The 23,960-nt window shown below is 40.1% G+C and overlaps 1 protein-coding gene across 3 annotated transcripts in view; it reads left to right on the top strand.

Annotated features, from left to right (window-relative positions):
• PRKCD (protein kinase C delta) overlaps nt 1-23,960 on the top strand; it is a 54,029-nt gene that overhangs the window by 10,272 nt on the left and 19,797 nt on the right. For 2 of the 3 annotated variants that reach the window (XM_081185150.1, XM_081185151.1), the window contains exons 2-4: nt 16,441-16,577; nt 20,397-20,596; nt 21,657-21,729. In XM_081185150.1, coding sequence (XP_081041276.1) covers nt 16,463-16,577; nt 20,397-20,596; nt 21,657-21,729 — 388 coding nt within the window. In that variant the 5' untranslated portion in view covers nt 16,441-16,462. The remainder of the gene's footprint in view (nt 1-16,440; nt 16,578-20,396; nt 20,597-21,656; nt 21,730-23,960) is intronic. The other variant, XM_081185152.1, reaches the window with a different exon arrangement.

Raw genomic sequence — 23,960 nt, 5'->3', positions numbered from 1 at the left:
GCCGCGCTGCTGGAGCACAATTTCTGTTCTCATCCTGAAGCAAAGTTTTTAACCCGAGGTACTATTTCTGGGTTAGCAAAGTCTGTAACCTGAAGCGTATGTAACCTGAGGGGTATGTAACCTGAGGTACCACTGTATAACTAGCAGCTCTCTATATTAATTAAGCATGCATGATATAGAGCATTTAAAAAATAGATTTTAAAAAAATCCAAAGACACTGATCATATTTCTAATCTTTTTCTTTAAGCGTTACCTCAGCCCAGCCATATGCAGATTTAAGTGGGATGCACAGTGCAATCCTAAACAATGTCTATGAAGAAGCAGGTCCTATTGAGCTCAGTGGGTCTTAGTACGAGATAAGCATGCAGAGGATCACAGTCTAAGTCTATGGAAATAAATGCCTTTAAACCCATCTTAATGCTGCTGAGGATCAGACTGTATTGATATAAACTCCTTAAGCCACGAAGCAGACATCTCTCTGGTTTACTGAGTTCTTTTAAGATCTTAAGTTTTAAAGCATTTAAATGTTGATACACCCTAGAATAGGGTGGTGGCAGAGACACACAGTAAGGGTGGGTGCAAATGGTTAAATGAAAGCAGTTTCAGTGATGAATTAACAGTAGTTCTTAGTCTTCCAGCAAATATCTGGGGATAATTTTTGCATGTAGCCATGACAAAGTTCCTTATTGTACATATATGTACATTTGTACCTTGGAAGTCAAACGGAATTCATTCTGGAAGTCCGTTCGACTTCCAAAATGTTCAGAAACCAAAGTGCAGCTTCTGATTGGATGCAGGAAGTTCCTGCAGCCAATTGGAAGCCACGGAAGCCCTGTCGGACTTTTGGCTTCCAAAAATAGTTTGCATACTGGAACAGTCACTTCTGGGTTTGCGGCGTTCAGAAGCCAAAACTTTCGAGAACTAAGCTGTTTGAAAACCAAGGTACGACGGTACTAGTTTTTGTAACAGCACTTTATTTATTCAGTTACCGGCTGTGGTAGGTATGCTAAACTTCCATCAACACACATGAGCATTTGCTATTCTCTCTTATCAGTGTCTTATGTGACTTTATTAATACTGTATTACATTTATGGGACACAGGTGGCGCTGTGGGTTAAACCACAGAGCCTAGGACTTGCTGATCAGAAGGTCAGTGGTTCGAATCCCCGCAACGGGGTGAGCTCCCATTCCTCGGTCCCTGCTCATGCTAACCTAGAGGTTTGAAAGCACATCAAAGTGCAAGTAGATAAATAGGTACCGCTCCGGCGGGAAGGTAAACGGCGTTTCCGTGCGCTGCTCTGGTTCGCCAGAAGCGGCTTAGTCATGCTGCCCACATGACCCGGAAGCTGTATGCCGGCTCCCTCGGCCAATAAAGCGAGATGAGCGCCGCAACCCCAGAGTCGGCCACGACTGGACCTAATGGTCAGGGGTCCCTTTACCTTTACTATTACATTTATATCCCACCTTTCCTCTAAGGAGCTCAATTCCCCCTCTCCCCCTTTTTATCCACACAACAGCCCTGTGAGGTAGTTTAAGTTGAGATGCAGTGACAGGCCCAAGGTCACCAGGTGTGCTGGATCACCAAGTGGGGGTTTGAACCCCAGTCTCCCAAGTCCTAGTCTAGCACTCTAAGCATTACACCACACTGGGAAATTCACTATTGGCCTTAGAGCTGTTATTGCTTATACCCAGCATACCGGAACAAGTTTCTGTAGTGCAGTGCTGAGGAACCTCCAGACTGGGGGCCTAATTAGGTCCTCCAAGCCTCTTCATTTGGCCTGTTAAGCCATTTGGACCAAGCCACACCCATTTGTCGTACACCTGCTATCACATCGTATCACATGGGACGTCAGGCGTGTGTTGGGTAAACTAGTGGCTGGACCAATAAGGGGTTAGCAGGCACCGCTGATCTCCTGATTGTTGACAGCTCCAGAATTCTATGTGCTGCTCTTTGCAAGTGAGCTTTTACAGAGCTGTGTGCAGTGCTTTGATGCCCCAACAACCAGCTGATTGCCAGTGCCCAATTGTTGAGGTTTGAGCCCACAGTGTTTACCACACAGGTAAAAGTTGGTCATCTGACATCAGATGATTGACAGTTCCCTTTTGATAGTTAGAGGTGGTAAGTGGCATTTTGTGAGCCAACTTTGCTCCCTTCAAGGGAACTTCCTGGCCCCTAAGCAGCCAACCCACATTCCCCCCTTTCTTCTTGTTTTTTTGCATCTTTGAAACTGCTGTTTCAGGCAATGGTAATTAAGAATGGGAAGGAGATAACTGATGCAGATGATGCTCCCCCCTCCCCCAGCACTCCCCTCTTCCTCTTTTCTCTCCACACTGCTTGTGAGAGGGCGGGAGTGCAGATGAATGAGTAAGAAAGGATGGGTATGTTTTCATGTTTTCTCCCTCTTATCATTTATGCAACAGCTGCTTTCCAAAATGCTCCTTCCTGGAATGTGAAGAAAGATGAGAGGGAATTCTGGGCAAGCAGAGCCATTGTTAAGCAATGGCTTCTTGCTGCTAATAAGAAACATTAGGAAACTGTGTCACTCAGGGCTACAGTTCTCTACCAGAAGAAATGCAAGGGGGAAAGGAATGAGAGCTGGGAGTGGGGGTGCGTCTTGAGAAACGGGCAGTGGAGAGATGGAGAAGGCATTGATTGTGAGAAGCCTATTATGGAATTAAATTGGTTTGTTCCACCACCTCCCAGCATCTTCTCAATGGAGTCTGCCACAGTTGTTAGAAAGTAAATTCTATTTTATGTGCAGGGCTGGGTCCAAGATATTTTGGTGCCAGGGGCAAAGGACAAAATTACACTTCTCTCCTATTCCATATACTAAAGGAAAACCAGACCTGAGAGCAGCAGACCAGCTGCACAGGGTGGATAGCATTATGCACACAGTTCTGTCTTCTACCATAGACATTATTTGGGCAGTCATTCAGCATCTGAATTTTTTTTTTTTGGTCAGTTTAGTTGTCAGCAATCAAGCTTAAATACATATAAAATGTGACCCTCTTACTGGAAGATTAAGATAGTTTCTGGGGTCTCCAGGTGGCCATTGTGGTGGAATGTGATAATTGTATGTAGGCTGAATCCCTGTTGCTGACTTAATAAAGCTGGCGACTCAAAAAGATAGGCCTGAACATAATGCATGACAGGACTCATCACAGCTGGAAGCTGCCAAATATGCTTCCTGGTTGTTCTAAACATCACTGAGGTGTGGGCAAATTAATAAGCACAGGTCTGGGTGGCACATGCTAGGCACATAGCTTTGGGTTTTTCCTTATTTCAGGTCCTAGTTTGAGTTTCCTGTCTTCCATTAATTTCTTCCCATGAAGATGAAAATGTATTTGTGATTCAATGTTGCCTCAAAGTGGCAGAAATCCATATCCCTTGGACACACCAGTTCTGATGTTTATTATTTTCACTTATTTAACAGAGCTATAGCATGCAGAACTGAAACATCACGTACATGAGAGTATGTGGGTTGTGTTCAGTGTTCTCTATGAAATGTCTTCTCAGTTTCAAGAGTGCCTTGTGAAACCCATGTGTTCTTACCTTTAACAATATTATATTGATCCTGATGCTGTAGAGGAGCTTGAACCCTAAAACAAAATGCCACTACATAATGTCTAGGACAAGGCATGCTGTGCCGAGATCACAATTTCAAACTAAGGCTTCTTTTAAAAAAATGGAAGTACTTTTCACTTTGGTGCTGTTTGTTTCTTTTAATCCTTGACACCAGTAGAGTACTACTGGAAGGAATATCTATGGTTCTTTTATGTTAAATTTCACCACAAATAATTGGTACGTATTTGTGAGGTTAAGCACGATAATAGCTGCTAACATCCTGGTTCATTACTTAGAAATGAAACCCTACTAGTTATTTCTAGTAGAGTTTGTTGAGGACCAGAGCCTAAACCACATGATCAACAAATAATTAGAAGTTGCCAAGAACTAATGCCTGCTTTATTCATGTCTGGAAGATAAGAGCATTTTCCTTTTGGCCTGGGAGATGCATGCTCAAATCCCAGCCCAGTCAGTGTTGTTCAAAATCATTGTGCAAGCTGAAGGCAGTCATTTCATTGAAAGCCACTGAAATAATAACCGACTGCCACATCTTTTCATGGTTATATGTTTAGAGGAGATGAAGCCTAATGCACTTGATAATTATAGGAAAAGCTTCATTTTAAGGCTCAGCTGGATATTGTACAGAACTGTAATGCAATTGCCAAAATAAAAGTGACTATCTGAGAAACACTCTGATGATCAGTAGAATGATTCTTTTCTACAAATATAAACTGAATTTAATAGGCTGTTCATATGGGTATTAAAGTTTATTCCATATTGTTCCTGGCAACCTCTGAATTTGGTGTTGGAGAAGTATGTACAAGCTTATTAGTTCTAGGGCAGAGTGCAATAAACAAAGAAAAAGAAAAGTTGAAAGGTGTTACCAGCCATTGATTGACATGCTAGGGCGTCATACTCAATTACTTCTAAGCTGTCCTCAGACAGAAGAAATTGTGTATCCATCTGTTCCTCAAATTTGAAACAGAGTCAAGTGCACCAGCAGGCAGTTCTTAGTTCAGGACTCTGAACTAAAATGATATCCATGACTAGACAGGTAGCCACTCAATGGTACCAGCCAAATGATGCCCTGGTTTTTTTCTTTGAACTAGGAATCAATATAGGTTTTTAAGAAACAAACACTTAATGTGGGCAGAATTTCTGTCCCATCAACAATTTCCTTGTAAAACTGCCAAAAGATTTCTTGGCTTTCTCACAGTGTTGTTATCAGTCCCTGGATTAGATGTGGAGCAGTGAGAGACGTACATCTTTAGGAAGCCTCTGGAACTATGAAAGAATGTAATCCTGAGAATGTGTGTGTGTGTGTGTGTGTGTGAGAGAGAGAGAGAGAGAGAGAGAGAGAGAGAGAGAGAAATGGCATCATACTTTCCCCCTGCCCCAGAATGTATGGGGGAAATGGATTTTAACTTCTGTGTATTTTATCCATTGAGGATAAAGGAGGTTTGAGATGAGAGGTTGGATTGTGGGATAATTGGACTGGCTGGGGGTTGATTCATAGCAAGCCACTGATTCAAATGGAAATGCTGCTCACAATCAGCAGTGCAGGAAAATGGCCTGGATACTATTCCTCTCTAGTAAAGGAAGTATGATGAGTTGCCAGCTAATGCATAGATTAAAAAAAAAATGATGGAAAGAAACTAAATTCTAGAAATGCTGCAGACAAGGAAGATCCATTCTAGACTTGGACACCTATGAGATTCTGGCGATTCTATGCAAGTAGAGCATGAGAGTTGCACCCATAGCCCTGCAAATGAGAGAGAGAACTCAGGTCTGGGATTTTTAATTGGCAACAAATTTATTAGAAAAACTCTGAAGGATCTGCAAATAGGTATTGCTGCTTCGTGAAGTGGTTCAAAACAGTGTGGTTCAAAACAGTCAGAGAATCATAATACATAACCCTTGGTTTTTTGGACAAGCTTTAAAATGATTTACTTAGTTTATAGGTCTCAGATATGCATTTTCACTATGCAGCAGCAATAAATTAATGCAGGCAAAAATAATCTTAGTTGAAATTCAGCAAGATGGCACTCCATTATTTGCAGTGTGAAGAGTGGGTTGGATGACAGGAAACAGGCCTTATTTACTTCCTTTCAGGAGAAGAGAGAGTGTGAACTAAATTAGCCGACTGTAGCAATTAGAACTCTGTGGTCCTTAACTCCTTTATATACTAACTAGGAAATATGGATTGTTAGGTTTGACTGCAAATCTCCCATACCTGGGACCTTCTGCATGCAAAACAGATGCGTTACTTTCATCTCCTAGAAGGTGCCTCAAGATGTTCACCATTTTTTCCCTTCACACCAATTCACCTAACCCAGCACTGTATCTGCCAAAATGGGGAAAAGGTGGGAGCCTGGACAATTGCCAAACTTCTCAAGCCCAGTGTGACTTAGGCAAAAAACCTGTAAAACCCAGAAGTAATCAGGAACTCCAGGGGAGGAAAAATTCCTCTGTGGCCGCAACCAAAATTGGAAACCAGAAAAGAAAAAAAATCCCTCACTGGGTCAAGGGTAGGTGGGTGGGTACTGGTCAAGACCCCACCGCAGAGGCTGCACTGGATAAAACCAGTCCCAACCCGCGTCCTTCCCATCAAAACAAAACCAGTCATTTTGCAGTCAGTTCCAAGGTCATCTCTGGACGGTTGGCCGGGTGCAAACCATCTTCCCCTCCCCCCTGCAATTCTGAGGGAGGAGAAATAGTGTGATTTGATCTGCATGGAATGCATGTCACAGCAAACATGGTTATGGCAGCTAGCAAACAAAGTGTTTGTTCTCTAAAGTGAGAGTGTGCAATAAAGGGACAGTGTGAATTTCTGATCACGGGGATGATATGAATGAGTGTTTACATCCATCTGAACTCTCATGTCAATGCTGCAGTCTTGCTGGGAAGCAGCTACAGTCTTCAAACCACCCAGCTATGTGAGTGGGAGGAGATCGCTGATTACCATCAATTAGAAACTCAACATAGAGAATAGAAACTAGAAAGCTAGCATTAAAACTACATCCTCGGGCATGCTGCTAAATACGATGCGTTCTTTTAGTAGCAGGCACTTATAGATATATTTATCTTTTCGCTTTTTGGGGAGGGCATGTAGGGAAGGAGCTAGAAAATATCTGAAGATATGTGCTTGGGGGGGGATATCTTATTACTGAGTACAAACTACATGTGCTTGTCTTTTGTGTTCTGTAAATATAAGCCAAGGGAAAGCCTGAGCAGCCTTGCCACTGTGGAGGATGGGGAAGAGAAATGTAACTCTTCCACTCCCTGACACAACTCTGACCATCTCAACATGTCTGGTAGTGCTGGGGAGCAGGAGTCTGTTGTCATTGTGCATGTCATCACCAATAACATGGGGGAAATGTAACCATGCAGTTCCTGAAGCAAAGGTTTCGATAAGAGATTAAAATTCCATGTTAGGTATTGTTCAGGAAGAGATCAGAAATGAAGCTGCTAATATTATAATGCCTACAACGTGGCCACACTTGGCATGCTGTCTAAAGCTTTTGTCATTTTTGTCAAAACGGATACCGTGGAGCTGAAAAAGGCACAGAAAAAGGAAACTTAAAATGATCAGGAGCAACTCCCTATAATGAAAGGTTACAATGTTTGTGGTTTTTCAGATTAGAAACACACACACACACACACACACACTTAAGTGGGGAGATGATAGAGATGCATAAAATTACACACAACGTGGACAGAGTGAGTAGGGTTACTAGAACCCAGAGTAATTCAGGGAAAAGGGGAGATTCACAACAAACGCGTGGGAAAAGGTACTCCTTCATGCTCTATGTAGTTGCATGTAGTTGGTGAAGCCAGTGCCACAAGATGGGATAATGGCCACCAACTTAGCTTTAAAGTAAAATTAGACGAATTCGTGGAAGATAAGGCTATCGATGACTACTAATCATGAGAATTATATGCAACCTCCAGGATTAGTGGTGACATTCCTCAGAATACCAGTCTCCGAAGGGGAAAAAAGTAGTAGATTGTTGTTGCATTCATGTCCTGCTATTGGCCTTCCCAATGACATCTAGTTGGGAATTTTGATGCTGGACTTGGATGGGTCTTTATTCTAATACAGGAGGGATCACTTGTGCTTTTATCTTCCTACGTGACTTCTAAGAGAAACTCCCATTGGACACTTTCATTGAAATCAAAATGGCAACTTCAGATATTAGTGTCCCCCCCCCCCCGTACCTGGCAGAGTAATACTTAAACTCCCCCCTCTATAGACCCCACTGTTCCAGGGCTGCTGAGACTTCCCTTGGCCTTCTAGCACACATCCTGATTGCATTCAGACAAATAATATATCTAATTTAGCCCTGAAAGCTTATTTGATTCTGGTTTCTCATACATATTCCAGAATTGTTTTGTCAAATAATTAATTCTTGAATTTCCGCTTTAAAAAAAAATAAAAATCAGTTTACAGTATATCAATGGATTACTCTGTAGTCATTATGACAAGTTCACAAATCTTAAATAGTTTGCTTACATCCAAGTATCTTACCTTATTTTTCTTTTTTTCTGATTGATTATAAATCCTCTGAACAGGAACTGTAATCATTTCTTTGTTTTGGGCAACATCTAGTACAGTCAGTGCTTGTTCAAAAGAAATCTTGCCTATGAGAGGAAGCTAAAATAGAGGTTCAGGTTGAGAGTAATAGATTTAATCCTTGAATTAAGGCGCTTTATACTCTTTGGTTTGCTTTCACAGTTTTTGGGTGTACAGCTGGGAGAAAAATGATCTAGCTTGATCCCAAAAATTGATAAAGAATTGGTTTATTTCTACATTCACCCCCTCCCCCACCCATGCACTAAATTACGTGTATATGGTCCAGATGCTCATTATTCACACTTACGTTTTCTTTCTGTTGAGCGTAATCCCCTGGAGACTAGTAACTTTTCCACTGTAGATTTTGTATTTTATTAAAAAGTCATGTTATAATGGAAATGGACTGTTTATGGATTGTTCAAAACAATTTATCTGAAAAGAGCTACATCCAACTCTTTGGTCTGTGAAATTTCCATTTGGTCTTTGAGAGCGGGGAGGAGGATGTTGGAAAGCAAAATATAAATGGAAATTGCTCCATTAGCTGTTTGGGACTCCTCAACATATTGGTGCAGCAGAATCCCTGTAGTTAATCCATTATTTCAATTATGTTAAGCATTGAAGTTAGACTTGTGAAGGAAGTTGGCATTCAGACGGAAAATACTGCAGAGCATAACTGTAAATGGTAGAAGGCTAAAGGCTGCCTATGCAAAAGCATAAAGCAAAACCACTAACACTTTCTACAAGCATTCATTATTCTTAACATAAAGAAGCTTTAAGTTGTTTTACACATCTTGGGAGTTGAAGTACTTTAATGAGAGGAAAGAGGGATTCATAAATAAATGAAGTACATTCTTTTAAATGACCACTTGAGACACGTAGGGATGGAGAATATTTTTTCTCATCAAATAAGCTGTTCTTTTCTTTTTATTTATTTATTTATTTATTTATTGTGTTTTTATATTTTGCTGGAAGCCTCCCAGAGTGTCTGGGGCAGACCAGTCAGATGGGTGGCATATAAATAATAAAATATTTGTTGTTACATTGGTCACAGGACATATGCCAGAAAACCTTTTTTCCATATTTCCAGTCAAAATTACTGTAAGTTTGACACTTGCCCATTAAACATTCGCTCATTGTGTATATTGCCGCAAGTGGAATTTTAGTTTTGATTCATGTTTTATTGAGAACAGTTGTCATGAAGTAACAGATCAATTCTTGATGTTGCAAAACTGTTACATGAATCACATGATTATTTGTAGGGAAGATCAAGCTGGTCAACAAATAAATGGTTTAATGTTAATTGGAGTTCAAATAATATGAGCTGAAACACAAATATTATGTAAAGAAGCTTACAAATGTTACATTTGTCACTATGGATTTACACACTGCAAACAGAAAAATGCCAAAACAAATCATACAATTCAACTGCATAACTCTCTAGATGTATTGCCTTAGCAGCCCCGTGCTAAGGACAAAAAAGGGGGGAAACCTACCCACATGCTATTTCTGCATGTTTTGAACCCACTATTATTCACCAAGGGTAGGAATCCATAAAAACAACATGAAGAACTGGTCCTTCTGCTTAGTTCCCTTTGATTTGAAGGCACTGAATTTACAGTAGTTTCAATGTTGGGTGTGCCCTGATTTCCTAGCACGCACCTAGCTACATTTCATCTTTTTTGAACTAGTCAATAAATTTTACATTGTGTGCCTATGCAGTTTTCAAGTGTGTAGCATACTGAGAGGGGAAACCTGTCAGGCAATGCTGGGGAAAAAATGGATATAACCTTGGTATAAAGAATAGGAATAAAATTGTATTTCTACTCACACTGTTAGAGGAAGGTTGTTGTTTTTAATGTAAGGTTGCAGTTTTAATATGACAAAAGCTGGGTGATTAATTTGCCAAGGAAAAAACAATTTCACTTGTCTTCAGAATAGAGAACAAAATGTCACAGTTGTTGCCCTCCTGGTAGAACAAATTGTGAGATTAACATTCCAGTTTGCAAGAATGTCCCTAGTTGTGATTTTTTTACACAACAAATTATTTAATTGTATCACTCACTTCAGAATACTCTTCTAAAAAGGAGCTAAATATGCTTTTTAAGGTAAATTTTATTCCGCCTTTTAAAACAAATGCTGGGAAACAAGATTTGTACATCACAGCCAGTGTTGCAAATTGAGACATGAAAGCTAAGGAGCTAAATGGCACCTTAAACCTAGGTTATGGGCACAACGGAATGTCTAGGCACACTTCTAGTCCTTCCCCTAACCACCCCCCTAATACTCTTAAGACGGTCTTTTCTCCAGTCTTCGGAGAGTAGCTGCAAGTGGGGAGACAGAAAAAGGTCCTCTTTTCCTTCCACTCTGCAGTTTTAATTTGAAATCTTAGGCACAGTACTGCGCCCTGAGCTCAGAAACTGCTCACACTAATGACATTCCCTCTCGCAGAATGCACCTAGAAGTATCAAACACTGATTACAGTATAATTTGCTAATCAAAGCCTGCTACTGATCTTTTAATCCCAACCCTTTCCAAACACCAAAGCTGTGCATAATAAGATGTGGTTCTAGTATGTTTATTATCTCATTTACACAAAAGCATCTATAGCAAATAGCAACCTTTTAACTACTTGTATATTGGTAAAAACATAGCTTACACTGATACAGGAGAAAAACAAATAAACAGAAAAAAAGATATATAAATATTGATCCAGAGGTATAAGTGGCTAACTTGTGAAATGGAAATACATATTTTATTTAAATACGTATTTTATGTAACCAGCAAGTATATAAATGACTGTTTATATATAAAACAAAACACCTAGTCTCAGTAAGAGCTTGCTTTTTTCTTTTTCTTTTTTTGTAGACAGGGTTGGGGGATGGGCAACTGGGAGATTGCCTGACAAGGTAGCAGGAAGGTCAAACTTGGGCCTTGGTAGCACTTTCAAATCCATTTTTGCCTTGAGAGTTGCAAGAGATTCTCCCTTGAAAACTGATGTCTGTACCTTCCAAGCTTTATGCATGTGTATGGAGTGGCTTCTGGGGGTCTTTTACCCAGATAAGAAAGTTCCAGTATACAGTGGTACCTCAGGTTAAGAACTTAATTCGTTCTGGAGGTCTGTTATTAACCTGAAACTATTCTTAACCTGTTCTTAACTTAGCTAATGGGGCCTCCCGCTGCCGCCGGCGAGCAATTCATGTTCTCATCCTGAAGCAAAGTTCTTAACCCGAGGTACTATTTCTGGGTTAGCAGAGTCTGTAACCTGAAGCATCTGTAACCTGAGGTGCCACTGTAGTTCCTTAAGATTTTTTATAGCATAAATTCATATTTATTTTTTGACTGAGAGGTTTTCAACCTTTTTGGGTCCACAGCTCCCTTGACCAACTACATTCTTTCTGTGGCACCCCTGTGGGACTCATGAGCCCAGTTAGGTCACCCCTTGCCTGCAGAGCTGGCAGCCTCTCACCCTTTTTTTGAACACCCTCCCTTGTTGTGGAGTGTTCCCTCAGCCTCCTCTCTTCTCCCCTCTCCTTAGGAGTCCTCTGGGCAGCTGCAGCTGCCACCCTTGGTCTCTGAGCTTCCCCCCTGCCCCAGGTGTACTATGTGCTGCTGCTTCTCATTAAAGCATAGCTTATTTTTAATGGCCATTTAATGGGATTTGTGAACCAGGCCAATATATTTTCCACAATACACTGAAATATTGTGACTAAATCTTTACTTTTATTTCTCATAGATTACTGAAATATTGTTTCTACATTTTGTAAGTAGCTTATCCTTCTCCCACCTTAAAGCTATCACAAACAGAATATCTTAACATTTTGTTTTTGTTTTGTTTTTTTAACAGATAAAGCACTATGTTTCATTCCAGTAAATATTGTTTTGTTAGCAGCTGTTATGTTCCTTGGAGTGCTATGAGAGCTGCTGTAGAGACCTCTGAAATATAGGGAAAGCAAACAGTTTCCGCTCAGCTTTTGTCAGTCTAGCAGTACTTTGTTTTAAACATGGGAGCCAATAAAGAGACATTGGTCCAGTTCATGCACAATGCTCAAACATGGAACAGCATAAATGAGCAAATGTGGGTTCCCAAGGTGAAGTTTGCATCTGCTGTGCTCCTCATCTGCTGCTGCTGCAGCTGCAGAAAACAAATATTGCTTACAGCTTGAGATTTGTCTGGACAAGAAAACCACAACCTAGATTCAGATGTATTACAGCCGTACCGCTTGTTAAGTCAGTCTCCGGTTGCGTTTTTTCAGGATACGAATGCGGCAAACCCGGAAGTGTATACTTCCAGGTTTCGCCATGCGTGCATGCACAGAAGCGCTCTGCGCATCTCACGCATGTGCAGAAGCGCTCTATCGTGCTGTGCGTGTGCACAGAAGTGGCACTCTAGTTGCGGACTTTTTGGGGTGCGAACAGCACCCTAGAATGGATCGAGTCCATAACTAGAGGTACCACTGTACTGAGCCCAGCATCAGCAGGACTGGGGAAATAATGCAGCAGGTGTGATCTTCACTTTTGGTGCCCATTTGTGCACACTGAATCATGCTTATGTGTGAACTAGGCCAGCGAGTCACCAAGTAATTGGAAACTATCAAACCTGAATTCTTCTTTTCCTGTTCTTAACAGTCAATGACATCTTGAATAAAATTTGTGGAAAGCATGTTGGCTGTTAAATGTGTTTTAGGATCCTTGCTAAGCACCACTTGCTTGCAATGGGTGTATCTGTATACGGTACACAAACACTTATGCAAATATCAGCTCAAGGACTAGATGGGAAATGCTGACTTCTCCCCCTAAATGGTAGTCGAATAATCATGTTGGCAATGATGAACATTAGTTTACTAGGAAAATGCTCACCACAGCAAAAATAAAAAGCATTTGATCCACATTACAATCTCTTCCTCTTTAAAATAATATTTCATTTATCTTCAGTTTTATAGCCTGCTGTAAGAGCTTCCATTTTCAAAGAAGGATATGTACCTTGGAATGAAAGGGTTTATAATAGTTTGTTTCCTACTCAGTAGCAAGCAAAGCACATTATCTGAGCATGTCAGTTCAGGAATATGTACTATATTAATTCAAGATTTGTTTAGAGAACATGTTTCAGGAAAACACCTTCAGTTTGAACTGTTTAAAAGGATCTGATTCATACTCTAGAAACTGTGTCTTTCATATATATGTTTGGGATAAATAGAAATAATTGGTGGGGGGGGGGAGCTAAACTCACATAGTCAAATACACAGCTAGGAGATGTACTGGCAATACCAAGAAGTGCCTCTGAAAGATGAGCTGCCAGTGAGAAAGGCCTTTTCCTGGCTTTGTTTCTGGCCCTCCCCATCACCAGTGCTGTTCTTCTAGAAAGAAAAGGTGCCAGTACTCACCATGAAATTGTGCCATACTTTTACCCTTGGGCACCCCCAGAAAAAGCACTGCCCATCACTGATACTGTCTTAATTCATGACAGCAAGGGATAATAGACCTCTGGCAAAGGTAAGAATCATAGAGCTGGAAGGGACCCTGAGGATCATCTAGTCCAAACCCCCTGTAACGCAGGAATATGCAGCTGCCCCATACGGGGATCAAACCTGCAGCCTTGGCGTTATCAGCACCACACTCCAACCAACTGAGCTATCCAGAGTTATGTTATTACTGCAAAATACATGTTCTTCTCACTTCCATTTTGCTTTGAAATCTACTCCATTCATAACATAGTCTGGAGTGAAACAAAAAGAAAGGGGAACTTTCTGCAAAGTGGAACTGGAAGAATCTGGAAGGTGGCATACCTGTGCCAATGACTGGAATGACCAATGGATGGGGTGGTGGTGGTCTGAATAATAAAGACTGGAAGAATAACCCAGGAAAATCTTTAATAAAAACATTTTTTTTTTTTAATGAAAAAGGATTGGAAGAATCCTTCATTCACACCAGCCATTGTGTGAGGTGGCAAATGGTGGCAAGGAATTTGTGGCATCATTGTGTATCTTATGGTTGGCTTTGCTTATAGTAATCAGGGTGTATTCCTCAGTTTAGGTTATAACAGATTCAGTGTTGCTTATTTGAAATTATACACCAGTTATTTATGGTTATGTTAAAATACAACATTAAAATACGACATTTTTAATGATAGCAAATGAAACCCTTCTTTGGTCTAACAAAACAGTATGCAAGAGTGTGCTGTGCATTTTTTAAAAATGGTTTTAAGCCAATTTAAGACAGAAGGGACACTTTGCAACAATTCATGTTGTAGTATGTTTTCTGGAGATCAATTACTGATACAGTGGAAAGAGCGCCACCTACTGATTTGCCAGGATGAGCCACTGACAAGCGAGTTTTTTGCAGATCTCATGTGGAAATCTACCTGTGGAACAGAATTGCTCTGTGATTAAGATTGACTTCAGTGTAAGGAAGTAGGAATGGTTATATTTGTGTGGTTGCTAATGCAGGACAGGTGAAGAGTGTTACTAAAAGCAATGGATAAATTAAATATATATAGATATACTGTATAGATATAATGGGGATTACGATTGTGAATTCGTTTTTGTCTTTTAATTGAGGAAACCAAGATGTGTGTTTGCCTTACAATCTCATGCCAAAATACACATCAGATCTGAAAATATTTTTATAATAACACGCATGTAATTGAGAGAACAAGCGGACAGTAGGAAATGGGGTACAAATAATTCAGAATGATTTAAGCAAGCAAATTGGGGAAAGAAGAAAGACAGGATAGAACCTGATCTGATTTGTGGGTTGGAGTAGTTTTTGGGTTTTTTTAAAGACTGAAACTACTAGGTGGCAGGGAAAAGTACTAAAGCCAGATGCTTTTGTACTTCATGCATATTTCACAAGTGAAATACTGGACTTCTTAATTATGCAGGCAAATAGATCACAGAAGTTTATCTGTGTGAAAGGTTTCCCATGCACATGAATGATGATTCAATCAAGCTTCACATATTTTGAGGTTTAGATCATAGTTTCTGGCTGTAATGCTTGTAGCTTGTACTGAGAATGTGCAGACTGAATGTCTTGTGATATGTTAGAAAATGTAAGGATGACCTCATGTCTATTTGTAAACATCAAACAGACTTCTTTTTAGTTTATCTTTCATTACAGATTTTGTTTTTCTTTTATAGTAATATTGGACCACAGGCTTTCTAAAGCAGAGTTTTCTCTTAGGTCTGAAATATTTGTCATCTAGTGTTGCTTTAAAAGATGTATAGCTAATATATCAAATTGGAAGCATTTTAACTTCAATGTTTATATTTAAGTATGTATGATTTGCTTATAATTTTATACTGTATTTTTTATTTATTCTATGATATGCTTTTATGTAAGCCACCTTGATTTCAATTTGGGGGTTGGGTGAGATATTAGTATTGTGAATGAGAAGACGTATAACATTAAAATCTTGATACCAAGCCGTCTAGACAAAGTGGGGGTAGTGATTTATTTAAAGTAAGATGAAGCAAACAAATGAACAACATTTGTGCTCTCATTTAGTCCAGAGAAGAATGAAACATTCTACTGATGACTTGTTTTTTGGCGCTTGTGTCAGCCTTAAACACAATGACAGAACTGCAGGGAGCCAAACACATGTTTGCTTCTGATAATAAATTAGTCATTAGCTAAATACTGGTGGGGCTTAAGTGTCTTATCAAGATGGACAGTGATCTAGAGCAATAAGTTTCCAACAGCAGGATAAGAAAAATGAAGAGATTTATGTATGATGTGTCAGTTAGAAAGGTTAATTATGGCCACTAGCCAAAGATATGTGGTTTGGTTCCAAAAAGTGTGCACTGTGAGCAGAAAAGCACTTCTGCTTATCCAAGGAAGGGGTCCCTGCAGTTTTCAAATCTTCCAGCCATCTGCAGCCTCTCTTATGCCATATCTCACAACGTTTCCCAGGGTCCTCAGACCTTATAGATCTGGTTTTTGGGGTACAGAAAGTGTGAAAACCTCTATTCCATGAGAAGAGCAAGACACTTAGTTCTTAGGATATGAGCCAACAAGCACACAATAACATGATGCATTTTGGTTTTTGGTTTTTAAAAAGCTATATGCGAACTAGAATGTCTGGATTCAGATTTCCTCTGAATTGGATTTATTATAATTTTACTGGAAAGAAAGAAGCATCCAATCTTTTTCCTATAAATTTAGTCAACTCAGGAGATGGGTCTTAGAACACACCAGGAGTTGATTTCAAGCATGGTTTACTGAGTCCTTTCTTCGTCTTATTTTCTCCACACAGCCCAATTTTTAACTCTAGCCTTAACTTTTTTGTCTGTTTTCTCCCCCTGTGTAGGTTTACAACTGTGCTATGAGAAATGGCTCCCTTCTTACGAATATCATTCAACTCCTTTGAGCTAGGACCTATGCCGAATCAAGGGGAGCAACTACAGCCATTCTGTGCAATAAAAATGAAAGAGGCCTTGACTACAGGTAAGAAGATTGATCAGTTGAATTGATTCCATTTGTGTTCTGGAATTCCTCACATATGGTCTGGCAGGACCAGAGTCTAATTGTGTGCTTGTTTATGAGAAAGGAAATCTCACTGAGTCGGTAGCGATGTACTCCAAAGTAAATGTGTATACGATTACAACCTTAAGGTGTCAAAGGATGCAGTTTCTAGTCTAATGTATGTGGCATAGGCCAGTTTAATCCCAATGACAGGGAAAGAGTGAAGAATATGGCTATTTGTGTACAGCATCATTTGGATTTAAGTCATCTGATCATAGGCAATGTATCAGGAAGAGATAATAATAATAATAATAATAATAATATTAATAATAATAATAATAATAATAATAATAATAATAATAATTTATTCCCCAGCCACTCTGTGCGACTTCCAACAAAATATTAAAATACCATAATACATCAAACATTAAAAGCTTCCCTAAACAGGGCTGCCTTCAGATGTCTTCTAAAAGTCAGGTAGTTATTGTTCTCTTTGACATCTGGTGGGAGGGTGTTCCACAGGGTGGGCGCCACTACCGAGAAGGCCCTCTGCCTGGTTCCCTGTAACTTGGCTTCTCGCAGTGAGGGAACCGCCAGAAGGCCCTCAGCGCTAGACCTCAGTGTCCGGGCAGAACGATGGGGGTGGAGACGCTCCTTCAGAAATACTGGACCGAGAGATAAAGGTAGCTTTGAATAAAAAATTCAAATGGATGTACCACCATGCTGGTATGTACTATGAATTTTTAACACCTTATTTTTTAATGTGAAAGCTGAAGTTAATCAATTATTATTTCCATTTTTATTATTTTAGTCTTGTTGCATTATTTTAAATCCAAAGCATAATGTGAGAATGGATTCGGTGTGAAATGCCACCCCCGTCATATCTTGAAAAGATACTTCTTTACTACAATCCATTACTAGAGCCGGAAGGCTTTGTTGTCCAATTAGCAGAAGATTGTTTTGTTGCCTGCTTTTCTTCTCTCTTCAGAGTCCATTATTCAAAAGTCACTTTTTTGGGTGGAACTCAACTCATCAGCAGGAACTGTCTTGTGGTTCCACCTACATATTCTGTCATTCTTTTCAGAAGAAGACCACTGTACACAGGCATGCGAAGGGTTGTTATTATTATTATTATTATTATTATTTTAAAAATCATAGTTCAGGGAAGGGTGTGCAAGAAGAATTTCTCCTTTCGTTACTGAAAGCCTAATTCAGGTTGTTGTTACCTTTCAATGTCATTTCCCATCCAGTTCAGTGGTGCACCCATCTGCTTTTCTGCTGCCTATAACTTCTGTGCTTTCCATTCAGTTTTCATGAAGGTTTTACATGTTGATACAGTACTTCCATGTGTGTGTTGTGTTGTGTTGTGTTGTGTTGTGTTGTGTTGTGTCGTGTCGTGTCGTGTCGTGTCGTGTTGTGTGCGTGTGTGTGTATGTGTATGTGTGTTTTGCACTGAAAACTCTCGGCATCTGGGAGGAAGGCTTTCCAACTAAAAAAAAGAAAAAAAACCACACCTTTGGCTAAAGAGGTCAGGGAAACAAGGTATGCCTGCATCTTAGGAAACAGTATCTTTGATAACCTTTTATCAGGATAAGGAGGTTCCCTAGAGCTTCGATGGATAAACCCTGGCCCTGTGTGTCTCCTTTCTTAGAAGGCTCAGGAGTATTGCTGGCCTTCCTTGGTGAACTTTAGACCCTTAAAAATATTCTTGAGGCCTTTTCTTTTGCACTGCATGAAAACCAATTGTCACCAAGGGCTTGGACTAAAAATAGTTACATAATAAGTGCTTTCTTTCCTTCTAACTTTAAGCTAATGGCTGTTGCTATTAGAACTAGAAAAGCTCGTTCGTTTCCATTCTGTATGTTCCATGGACCCTTTTTGGAAAGAAATGAATGGACCCTTTTTTCATTTATTATGGAACAAATGCATATCCATACTGTGAATGAAGATTTAAAAGTATTGCTCTGGTTTATTTTAAATATTTTGGGATACACAAATAGTTCAGCAAAATGGATAAACTGAAAATCTTTAATCTTTTATCGGTTCATAAGTAATACATTTACACTTTTATGTTAGTGTAATCAGTATGGGAGAGCATGTTGAACTTGAACAAAAAAAAAAATCATTTGCCCTCTGTCTCATAATTAACATTTTCTAATTCTGGTCCATGTACCAGTAAAATTGGTGCACCCAAACGTCACTCAAGTGAACATTTTCTGGCCAAATGTAAAATGGGGAAAATATTTTCTTAGGCCCAGGCTGATTGCTGCATAGTTGGATTTCCTACTTTTAGGCCAACACAGTCAAGCATGTGTTAGATCACCATGACACCTTTAAAATCTTCAAGAAAAAAATGTAACAGATGCTGGAGGGGATACTAGAGCAGCATTTATCTTTATCTGGAAATTCATAGGCTGAGGACATTGTGATAGAAGTTGCCACAACAAAATTGCAGAAAGGGTGGAGGTGGGGAGCTCTGGGATTCACTTTTCATTAATTGAAAACATCTGCTCTGAGTAGCTGTTACTAGAAAGGATCTCTGAGACCAGGTAAAAGCTTTTTGGCAGAAGCAGAGGAGATAAAGCAGAAGTCTGCAGAATGCAGAATATCCTCAGGTGGCTATTTGTGAACATTTGGCAAGCTAACATCAGCCTGCTTGTCAAATACCTAATTTATAATGTTGGTTTTGGCAGTCCTTACCTAATAAAGCCAAACTGAGGTGCTATTCTTTACTACTGTTTGGACAGTCCATCATACTGAGAGACGTGCATCAAACAAAACAGCTGTTGGATAAACATAAACTTAACTCTGAACTTAAATCCTATGTCAGAATATTAAGGAACCAATCACTCTCCATACAGTTTACAGAGATTCAGCTATTTATCATGGGTCAACTAACACAGTTGCCAAAATTGGGCCTGTATATTAGGCCACATTTGGAAATCTGAGAAACTCTTGTGGGCACCACTATAAAATGGCTGCCCTTGGGCATCTATCTAGTCACAGAAAAGCTGCCCAAGGGATCTTTGCTGTCATGGAGGACAAATAACTTTGCAAAAGAGAGAGGGAAAGCATGCCTATAAGAGAGAAGTTGGCTCTGAATCCCAACTTTCAAAACAGACATTTCCCGTGCCCCAAAGCACAACCACATAACCCATTTCACAGAAGTAACACACATCCACCCCCCAAAGCAGCTAAACAATTTTGGCAATTCCCCGAATCTGGAAAAGCTGTGGGGGCATTGGGAAAATCAGGGGAAATCCACTCACCACCATAAGGCACAAAAAACAGGCAAACTCTACTGAAGAAGTCAAACAAGTGAGACCCACCCATGTACCCCAAAAAGCAACACACATGTTGAAGGCAAAATCCATCAACACATACAAAACATCCCATATGGGTCCCAGTGCCATTCTGGGGTAGGGAAGGGAAGAGGGGTGATGTGGTTGGAGGCCTGTACTTGGTTTTCCTAGAAGCTCAGTGCCACCCAAAGCACAATAAAGGAAAATAAACTTTTTAAACAACAATGAGAAGGGCCAGCGTTCTCCATTGGGGCAATGGGCTGGGGACCCTAGGGATAAGGCAGTCTAAGCAATGACTAGAATAAGACTTATTCAATGTTCATTGGCTGTTATTGCAGTTGATGTGTTTGGAAAAAATCCTTCCTTGTTATCTTAACATTGTTGAGATTATTTCCTGGCTATAGTTTTAATAAAATTAAAATCGTCTATTGGTTGTGATTGTGAAATTTAGTGTTTTCCTGGCAACTCTTCATTTATGCCTTTTCTGTGGCATTTCCAGAGAGAGGCAAAACCTTGATTCAAAAGAAACCCACTATGTACCCAGACTGGAAATCTTCATTTGATGCCCACATTTATGAAGGCCGCGTCATTCAGATTGTTCTCATGAAAGCAGCAGAAGACCCATTATCTGAGGTGACTGTGGGTGTATCTGTTTTGGCTGAAAGATGTAAGAAAGGCAATGGGAAAGCAGAATTCTGGGTGAGTATGACACCATGTGATTAATTATTTTATACTGTGTTACCCTAGGTCTATACAGCTTAGAACCAGATCTCTAAAGGACCACATGCTCATAGCATATGAATTTTTCACTTGTTAAGATAATTATCAGCAGAACTTCATGTTCTCAAAAAATGGGAATGCTCCTTAGAAAAGGAACATAATGTGTGCTTCAATGTGCCTCATGTCCTTGATGTCATTACTGTGTCTTATTTCCACAACCTTGTTCTGTATCCCTGACGGGGATAGAGAAAAGATTAGGCTAATATGTGATAAACTGATGGGCCTTGCAATTGTGACGTGTGCCCTCAGGATTTTAATCTGTCAGATGAAGTGCTGGTGGGCTAGTGGATCTGAGGCTGATAATTTACCCCAAAGTGAATTTGCCAGCAGTGGGTGGCGTTGTAACCTGGTAGTCCATAAATCTGGGCAAAGCTCAAATGATGTTCTGTTTATTTAGAGAGGCTGTCAGTGGGAAACTGTGGGAATTGGTGGTATTTGGGTTAATGCAAATGATGTGGAACTTCCATACAGCCAGACAATCCTTGTATGGTTTGTTTCCATTCAGCTGACGATAAATGAAATGTGGGGTGACTCCATAATAAGTAAGAAACTAACAGTATCAACATTGTTTTCATTGTGAAATAGATGTGAGAGAGAAGGAAAGTAGTTTTCAACTGTGACTTGCCCCTCTTCATGTGATATTTTCAGAATGTAAAACAAGATGGTTGCAGGAATTTTAGTTACAGATAGGTAGCCGTGTTGGTCTGCCATAGTAAAAAAAAAAAATTCCTTCCAGTAGCACCTTAAAGACCAACTAAGTTAGTTCTTGGTATGAGCTTTCGTGTGCATGCACACTTCTTCAGATACACAGATATCTGAAGAATCAGATAGGGTGTATCTGAAGAAGTGTGCATGCACACGAAAGCTCATACCAAGAACTAACTTAGTTGGTCTTTAAGGTGCTACTGGAAGGAATTTTTTTTATTTTGAGGAATTTTAGTGTAACTGGAAGGTAATTTGTTGATTTTCTTCTTCTTAGCTTGACTTGCAACCTCAAGGGAAAGTATTGATGGCTGTACAATATTTTCTAGAAGATGGAGGTAAGGAAATGGGTGAATATTAATATTATTATTCTTCAGTATCATTATTATCCAATATATAGTAAACATTAACTTTAGATTTGATGACGTTAGCTTGGATCCAGAGATGTGAGAATGGAAGGTGACTTCCCTGTTCCTCCTTCCCTCCAGCAGCCTCCTAAGTCCCCTGAAGAGCCTCTTGGGATAGCCTATGGAATGGAGTGAGTTGTGGCATGGGAGCTGAGGAAGGGGAGATCTTCCCAGATTGAATGGGAGGTTCCCCAACCCTCAGAAAAAGTTTGGGGGCATCTCAGAGGGCTGCCAGGGGAAGAGTATGAGCTTCTTTGCCTCACCCAAGTCAGACATGTGTGAGAAGAGGCTCTGGGCACATACTCACATGAGCATTCCTCCATGCAAGGGGCCATAGCTTAGTGGTAGAGCATTTGCTTTTCATGCAGAGGGTCCCAAATTCAGTCCTCAACATCTCCAAGTTGGGCTGGCAATGTGTGAAAACCTGGAGAGCTGCTGCCAGTCATTGTAGAGAAAGCTGAGCTAGGTGGAATGATGATGTAAGTCAATATAAAGTACTTTTCAAGGTTGCACATAAATGTGCGTAGATGCCCTTCTGATGTGTGCATGAGCATTGATGGATGGGTGACTGGCCATGGGATGTGGTGAGAGGCCAGCTGATAGGGACTCTTAACCACCTTATGCACCCCTTTTACGTGTTGAGGTCATCTGGCACACAAACTCAGAAGCTTCTGCTTCATAAGCGTTGCTGAAAATTCATTTTCTATACCACAGGTGTTCCTCAGACTGTTATCAAAGTGTTCTTGTTACCTGAAAGTGCACTGGCAGACACTTTGCTTCAGCAAAAGAAGTCACTTTGATCCTCTGCCACCCTCAAGAGGTTGCACAGGGGATGAACATTTCTACTGCTGCTCTTCATTTTAGCTCATCATGGTTGCTCATGAAAGCTCACTAGTTTGGTGAATTTTCAGTGGGTAAACTACCAAAGCACATCTTTTACTTGTCAGTCACCTGAGGTACCATGATCTCCTGTGAAGTGTATTCTTTTGCCCATTTGATTGCAAGCGACATGGACAAAGAAATTCTCAAGGGGTTGCAGGCACCATGAATCATTACCTGTAAAGCCTGCTCCCATTGCCTGCATGGTTTGATTTCTGACTATGCAGGCAAAGCCTTGGGGGATTGCAGGCAATGATGGTCATATGGTTGGCATATGGACTGCAAGAGGCCACATCTTTACTTGCCCCTATGTGTGGGGCAGGTGGGCATGTCTTGGGGGAAATTACCTTGTGTGCCTAATTAGGACCTTTGCTGGGCCCACAAGCCAGAGGTTCCTCGTTGATGAATTAATCAGTTAAATGTTGTAGCCTTAGTTTTCAAATGTGGGGGTAAATTAAGAATTGGAACGTGTAAGCATAAAAATAAGAAAATATTCTCATATATAGTACTTGTAATTTATTATGCAAGTTTATGGCAAGAAATTTCACAAAACATCTGCTCTAGGAGCTCCCTGCACATATCTCCAATGCACACATGGCACTCTTACATGCTAAGGATCTTCACCTAATCAGTGGTATACACAGCTTGCTGCACACATTTCATTAAAAAAAAATTAAGACAGTTATTCAAAAGTTATAGTACAATTACTATACAATACGTTTTCAATCAATATATCCTCTCCACAGACAGTTCTGTGATGATGGTGGCATTAAAATATTCTGTTCCTCTTCAATAAAAGAGAAAAAGAGAGACCAGATTGTCTCAAAGCTATCTTTTTTGGAGATGCCTTTGATTAGTTGCTGATGTTATGTGAGGCATTCTGATAGACAATGCTCCAGATGTTATTAACCCAAGCCTCTATTGGTATATGAGAAGTTTCCTTCCATCATTTCATGATGTACAGAGCAATTCGCTTGTCATTGAACTAAAATGGCATGTTTCCAAATTGATGTGCCCTAGATTAAATTCTCTTCTCCATATGAGAGCAGAAAGAATATGCCATCATTCCTGGAATTGAGGGGTAGAAGATGGTTGAACGCTAGACTTGGGGTCCCACAAATGAGTCTTCTCCCCTCCCCCCCATATAAAAATGATGCTTATAAGAAGCAGAACTGGTTGCCAATTTCTTTGTTTATTTTAATGAAGTTACTGACCTTATCCAGTCACAGAACTTAGCACCTCAGTGGTTGGTTTACTTTCGTACTGAGTGTCTCACTCTCTGTGTCAAGCAGCTT

The sequence above is a fragment of the Podarcis bocagei genome, assembly GCF_964188305.1.
Source record: "Podarcis bocagei genome assembly, chromosome: 2".
Lineage (NCBI taxonomy): Eukaryota > Metazoa > Chordata > Lepidosauria > Squamata > Lacertidae > Podarcis > Podarcis bocagei.
The sequence above is the reverse complement of the archived record's forward strand: the minus strand, read 5'-3'. Positions and strand labels throughout refer to the sequence as shown.